Here is a 7,456-nt window from a genome sequence, read left to right as displayed (position 1 = left end):
TGGCTTTTTAGTGACGGTTTCAAAACCGTCACTAATAGTATGACTTTTAGGGACAATTTTCAGCTGAGAAAATGTGTTCGTTATAGTAACGGTCTTTGACTTTTAGTGATGGTTTCGTTCCATCACTAATATTTCATTATGAGTGATAGTTTTAAAAACCGTCATTAATAGTTAGTTGTTATTGCTATTTTAATTATCAATTCGAAACTGTCATTAAGCCTTCACTAATAAATATTAGTGACAGTTTTGTATTATTAGTGACCGTAAATCGTCATTAAAGTGCTTATTTTTTGTAGTAGGGTCCATTGTTTTAATTTTCATTTAATCACCAAATATGTTGACAATTAAAAAAAGAAAAGGGCCATGCAAGTCTGGTGTGGACAATATCCAAAAGAAATTAAGTAAATTCGATTGATGTCTCTCAAAAATATTGTGGATAACCTAACATTATTTAGATAAATAATGACCAAAGTTATAAAATATAAATGTCAAAAACAAAATTGTAGATCTAGAATCAAATAATATAACTAAAATGTATTTGGAATTTTGAAAACTCATTAATTTATCACTAAGTTCAAATGAAAACTATACAAATTTTAGGTAGCAAATCAAAATTTAAAAATTAATAATAATATACTTATTGATGTTTTCATTGCAAGAAGCCCTATTTTAAGATTTTTTTACAAAATAAAATGAATGAAAAATGTGTATGTATCTACTATTTTTAACTTATAATATTATATAAATAATAAAATATAATATTTTGCATAATTTTAGTTGCAATACTCTTGTCGTACAATATTTTTGTTTTTAAAAATTTGTTATGTGTGTGTGTTTACATGGTCTTATAACATTATATCATGCTTATATATCTATTTTTTTTATAATTTTTTTAAAAAAATATAATTTTTATATGTAACTTTAAATATTCATAAAATGTTTTTAAATTTAATTAATACAATATATTATTAATTTATTTTAAAACTATTGAAGTTGTCTTAAAAAATGTAAAAATTATTTTACACAAGATTATTCATGTTCAATCAAGTGCCTTGTGGCATATTGACAAGTAAAAACTAAAAGGCTTTTTAAGATTCAAAAATTTGTATCTAAATCTTTGTATTTGAAAATAAATAAATAAATTGTATTATACATATTTTGTATTCTAAATGCATTTGGATAGCCAAATTTTAGTTTAATTTTATAAAAAACAAACACAAAATGTGTTTGGCAATAGTGACACTTGTATGGTGGTGGCCAGTAATGACAGGGTAGTGATGGCTAATGGTGGTTGGCGATAATGAGTGGTGGTAGTTGGTGGCGCAACAAGTGGTTCAATGGTTGGAGTAATTAGTAAAAATGTTAATAAGAACAATACACGGTAGTAAGTAACAATGATCGATGATAGTGTGAGACAGCCATGACAAACGTAGGTAGATAATGGTTGGTGGCGGGGTGTGGTGGTGAGCATGTGACAACTTGGTCGATCATGAGCAGTGCCACATGGTGACGGATGACATCAATGGGTGGTGCCGTATGATGATGGATCGGTGGTTAATATTGATAAAAATGTGTTAGAATTGATTAAGTATTCAAATTATTTATGCAAAATATATTTTTATACAAACCTCAAGAATAGGGTGGATGTGACCCAATCCCCAAAAGTAAATTTGTAAATAAACACAATTTCTCTGTATTTTTTAAAATCTCTTGTTTTCAATACCGAAAATTATATCCGAAACATTAACCAAACCGCCCAAGGCGAAGATACCAAATCCGAATTCCAAATTCTCAGCCGTCCGTGACTGCACACGAGAGGAGCGTTGGCCCACTTTTGTGTGCCCGGTGACCCCAGGGCCAGTATCCTCGAGGGCTAGGTGGTCCCACCTCTCTCTCTCTCTCTCCCTCTCTCTTCGCCTGCAAGAAAATCAGCGCTTCCGTCTCTCTCCTGCCTTCATTTCTCTCCAGTCTCTTCGGCGAATAGCCCAGGCGATGCAGGAAACGGAGTTGCACGATTTGTCCGACGATGCCGATTACGCGGCCTCGCAACAGCAAGTAAGCAACGATCGTCAATCACTCTGAAGGATCACATTTTTTAATTATGATCTATTTGCAGTTTAACGGTTCGATTCGCAAGAATGCATGGTTAGATTGTGGCAGACATGGACTCACCGGTGCTTAATTGCCTACTATTAATGGATAATAATTCACAGATTCAATCTAAGTTTTGTCTGCAATTTGTATTAGGGCTCAGCGAGCATAGCGCGGTGTGACAGTAGCAGGAGAAGCTCGTCGAGCGAGTCGGATGGTGCCGAAGTAGTATATTTGAAAGATAATGTGACAATTCACCCCACTCAATTTGCATCTGAGAGGATTAGCGGGCGGCTAAAGTTAATTAAGCAAGGCTCTTCTCTGTTTATGGTAATTATTTTTTGTTTGCACTTTTGGTTGCGAGGGGGGGGGGGGGGGGGGTTTATCTGTTTGTACAAGTTATTATGGGACTTTTTTTTTCCACTTAAAATTTTGTTTGTTTTGGTAGACATGGATTCCCTACAAAGGTCAAAACTCAAATGCAAGGCTGTCTGAGAAAGGTTTAAGTTGTTCTAATTCTGATTTTGGGATGTATATGTAATGTGCATGCATTTATCTATGTCCCTCTGCTGAATTTATTGGTGCATTGTATTGGTATGCAGATAGGAATCTTTACACAATAAGGGCAGTGCCATTTACTGACGTGCGGTCCATTCGTCGGCACACTCCTACACTGGGGTGGCAGTACATAATTGTGGTCTTATCATCAGGTAGTACAAAATACATAATTCTGTTTATGTGGTGGTTATGTCAACCAGTCAATAAAGTAAAACTTTAAGCTGTGGAGTGTTATAATTGTTGAATTGTTATACTTGATAGCAAGTTTGCAATGTTGGTTGGTGGTGTGAAACTGGGACACTGAGTGATAAGCTTTTGCTTTGTTTAACATTATGGATTGTTTAAATTGGTTGAACTTTGCAGGTAAATGAGCTGAGTTCATGAAATAAGTTAAAATATATTATTGTAGTCTCTTTAGCTTCCGAAATCTCAACCTGATTTTTAAGATTTTGAAAAAAATTTTGCATTTCATATTTCAATGTTACAAGCAAATTTGGGTATTACTGTCCTAATTAAGTGAAAAAAGGAAGAAAAATGGGCTTTAACAACCTAGCAGTTACATTAATGCTATCATACAGTATAATATAAATAAAATCATCGAAATCTTTTATCATAATTGTTGTCATGGGGAACTTCTTATAATGATCTTAATATTACAACTAATTTTTCTTATTTCCTTCTTTGAGAAAGTTGGAAGAAAAAATTGAGAAGTTGAGATTGCAACATAATCAAATAGGTTTCATTCTTGCTCATTTGGTGTTGCTAGCATTGCCACTGATGTGCTTTTCTTATATTTATTTATTTGTTTGATTATGCTCCCATGATGAATTTCTAAATCATCTGCTATTTGTAATGTGACTTATCCTTTTCTTCTCGAGGGGGGTTGGGGTGGAAAAATTGACAAGTTCATGTGGGGGCCCACTCCTATTTGGTCAATTTTTTAAGCAGTTGAACCTCATGACGTCAGACTCCATATATTCACCGCCTATTGAAGGCTAATTAGTTGCAGCTGATAGGACTGCATAACACTTCCTTCAACCTCAAGAATCACATTTAGGAAGATGGTTGCTGTAAAGAGGCACCCGCAGAATTGCTAGTAAATTGGCGTATGAGGCAATTGTAACCTATAAAGTATGGTGTGGCTAGTCTTCAAAAGTTGTGATAATCTTCAATTAAAATAAAATGATTATTATTGCTGGTCTTGCTGTGTGGATCTTGAGAGGGATGTATTATGCAGTACTATCCTTTGGCATCTTGCGTGAAGTGGCGTTCGAACCTCCAAATTTGCACTTGAAGCCAGGGAATTTTGGTATTACTCAACAATGATTGCTATATGGACAAGAAGTTGTGTTCTAATATGTTTATAAAGCTGTTGAATAATTGGGTAAAACGGAGGACCTAACATCAATGATTGGTCTCTCCCTCTATTTATAATATATCTTAAGTACAATACCAATGGCAATAATACCTTTACTAACTCACACTTATTGACATAACTCTGAACACATAATAATAATGCTAAATGACTAAATAACCACTGATACTCCCCCTCAAGATGGAGCATACATATCAAATGCTTTTAGCTTGTTGCAAATGAATATCACACAAGCACCTCCTAAGGCTTTAGTGAATAAATCAGCAAGTTGAAACTTAGATTTCACATAAGTGGTTGTAATAAGATTCTGTACAAATTTCTCCCAAATAAAGGCTCTTGGAAGATCAGATTAAAGGCAATATGAATAGAAATTCAATTATCACATAGTAACTCCATAGGTTGAGAATGTGGAAAACCTAGCTCTTTCGGCATGTTCTTCAACCAAATAAGTTCACATGTAGTGTGCGTCATAGACCTATACTCTGACTTAGCAGTTAATCTGACCAACACAGTTTGTTTCTTACTTGTCCAAGACATCAGATTACCATAAACAAAGATACAATAGCTAGTTGTGGATCTTTGGTTGGAAGGCGACTTGGCCTAATCTACATCTGTATATCCCTGAATATGTGTGTGGCCTTGATCCTAACATAAGAGACCTCTCCCTAGTGCACCTGTGAGATGTCTCAAAATGCGAATTACTGCATGCTAGTAACTTGTTCTTGAAGAATCGAGAAATTGGCTCACAACACTTCTTGCGAGGGATATATTTGGTCGAGTTACTATATGAAGATCTCGATAATTCTATACCCAAGAAGTACTTCAATGGTCCCAAATCCTCTGTTTGAAACTTAGTTTGTAGGAAATGCTTTAGGCTTTGAATACTTTGATCATCATCACCAGTAATCACAATATCATCCACATATACTATAAGAAAAATTCTTCCGGATGGAATATGGTGATCAAATATAGAATGATTTGCTGCACATCGTCGAAGGCTAAACTCAAGTACTACAATATTGTAGCAACCAAACCATGCGCTTAGAGACTGTTTTAAACCATATAGTGACTTCTTGGGTCGATACACTAAGCATGAATCCCCCTAAGTAACAAACCCTGATTGCTCCATATGGACCTCCTCCTGTAGATGCATCTCTTCTATCATTGCATTCCGCCACCTAGAATGGGACAGGACTTCAAAAATAGAATTGAGTAGAGCGACAGAAGACAAAATACTAACAAAACAATAATATGAGGGTGACAAGAAATCATAACAAACACAATTAGAGATTGAATGTCAGGTGCAACTGCGTTTACCTTATGAAAAGCTATGGGTGGATTAACATCTTGGGAGATTGGATCATTTGACGAGGGAACTAAAGGCATAGAAGTGGAAGCTAGAGTAGGCTCTCCTCCCTTGAGTCGGCGTGTGTATACTTGCAAATTGGGATGATCCAAGTGACGAGAAGGACTCAAATTTGATGAAGATGTTTGAGGATTGGACATAGACATTAGGTTAGGATCTGGAAGACAAGATAGAGGAAGGGACTCATTAAGGTCAATAGAACTCAAGGAATCAGAGTAGTATGGTGTAGACTCAAAAAAGGTGACATCAGTATAGTTAAAGAATTGATGTAAAGTAGGGTAATAACATCGATATCCCTTTTGAGCATAGAAATACCTTAGAAAAATGCACTTGATAGTGTGAGGATCCAACTTTTTCTTTCTTGGAGTTAACTGATAGACAAAAGACACACAACCAAATATACCAGGAGGAAGGGAGAACAAAGGAGCCTTAGGGAAGATAACTAGAATTTTACCATTAAGGACAGTGGATGGCATTTTATTAATGAGAGAACAAGCAGTGAGCAGGACATCACTCCAAAAAGAACTTTGGGGACATTCCTTTGATACAATAAGGTATGAGTGACTTTGAGAATATGTCTGTTTTTTCGTTTTGCAACTCTATTTTGTTGTGGAATGTGGGCACAAGATCATACCATAATTAGTCATATAGGTGCTGAATTGAATATTGAAGTACTCCTTGGCATTATAACTATAGAATTAGTCTTATAGGTACTGAATTGGGTATTGAAGTACTCCTTAGCATTATCACTACGAAGTACCTTGACAGGCATATCAAATTGAGTCTTTATTTGAGAACAGAAAGCACAAAAGATATTAAACAACTTTGAACTGTCTTTTATTAAATACAACCAATTCATTCTAGAGTAGTCATCGACAAATGTAACAGAGTACTGAAACCCCATTTTCGACATGACATGACTTGGACCCCAAACATTAGAATGGAAGAGCATGAAAGGACTATCTACCTGTTTGTTGACTCCTAAGCAAAGGGAACGCGATGATGTTTTGCTAATTGACAAGACCCGTACTCAAGACTAGACATAGAACTCAAGGTAGGAACTAGCTGTTTTAATTTGTCCATAGACAGGAAGGCGACAGTGGATTTGAAGCAGTGTAGCAGCGGCTGTGCAAGCAATGGGAGAAGAGAGTGACTCAAAGTAGTAGAGTCCATGAGCCTCACCTCTTGTACCAATTGTCTTCCTCGTCTTCAGATCTTGAATAATCACAGAGTTAGGAAAGAAGGTTACAAAGCAATTTAGTGCCTTTGTAAGGTTACTAACTGACATAAGATTGAAAGGGGCTTAGGAATGTATAAAATAGAAGAACGAGAGATGGAGGGAGTAGGATTTACTGTTCATATCCCTTTAACTATAGTTGTGGACCCATCAACAAGGGTAACTTGAGGTAGACTTTTAGGATATTGGAGAGCAGAAAAGAAGTTGGTTACACCTGTCACATGGTCAGTAGTAGTAGAGTTGATAATACAAGGACTAGTGGGAGAGATTCTAGATGACATACTGTAGGATTGCCCTTCGGAGCAAAAGATGCGATGTGATGAGATGCTTGTTGGGATGTTTGATACTGTAGGAACCTTGAATACTCATCCTCCGAGATAGTTATAGTATGTGGTTCACCTAAACAAATGCAAACACACTTTTGGGATTTGAGGACGCCATCCAACACACACACACAACCTTGATACAGCAGCAAATCAGAAATACACAGCAAACAGAATGCTCTTGAGATTCCAAAAGTGAACTTCTGGACCAACCATAAGTAAATTTTCAGACCAACTGAACCAAACACAAATGAGTCAGCTGTTGATTCAACCACGAACGAGCCCCCAACAACTGGACATAGCACTGCCATAACCCCACAAAATCAATGTATAAATGCTGCCACTGCTCCAAGAGACTTAAACAACTGGTGATAGCATTGAAACAACCCTACAAAATCAATGTATAAATGCACCAAAACAACCATATGTAAATTTTCAGACCAACTGAACCAAACACAAACGAGTCAACCGTTGATTCAACCACAAACGAGCCCCCAACAACTGGA

At 36.0% G+C, this 7,456-nt stretch overlaps 1 protein-coding gene across 1 annotated transcript in view; it reads left to right on the top strand.

Moving 5' to 3' along the window:
- Window positions 1-1,774: 1,774 nt before the first annotated feature.
- LOC131157348 (uncharacterized) overlaps window positions 1,775-7,456 on the top strand; it is a 98,958-nt gene continuing 93,276 nt past the window's right edge. The window contains exons 1-4 of the mRNA XM_058111422.1: window positions 1,775-2,055; window positions 2,248-2,421; window positions 2,540-2,591; window positions 2,694-2,801. Coding sequence (XP_057967405.1) covers window positions 1,993-2,055; window positions 2,248-2,421; window positions 2,540-2,591; window positions 2,694-2,801 — 397 coding nt within the window. The 5' untranslated portion in view covers window positions 1,775-1,992. The remainder of the gene's footprint in view (window positions 2,056-2,247; window positions 2,422-2,539; window positions 2,592-2,693; window positions 2,802-7,456) is intronic.

Source organism: Malania oleifera, chromosome 6 (assembly GCF_029873635.1).
Source record: "Malania oleifera isolate guangnan ecotype guangnan chromosome 6, ASM2987363v1, whole genome shotgun sequence".
NCBI classification, from domain to species: Eukaryota; Viridiplantae; Streptophyta; class Magnoliopsida; order Santalales; family Ximeniaceae; genus Malania; species Malania oleifera.
The sequence above is the reverse complement of the archived record's forward strand: the minus strand, read 5'-3'. Positions and strand labels throughout refer to the sequence as shown.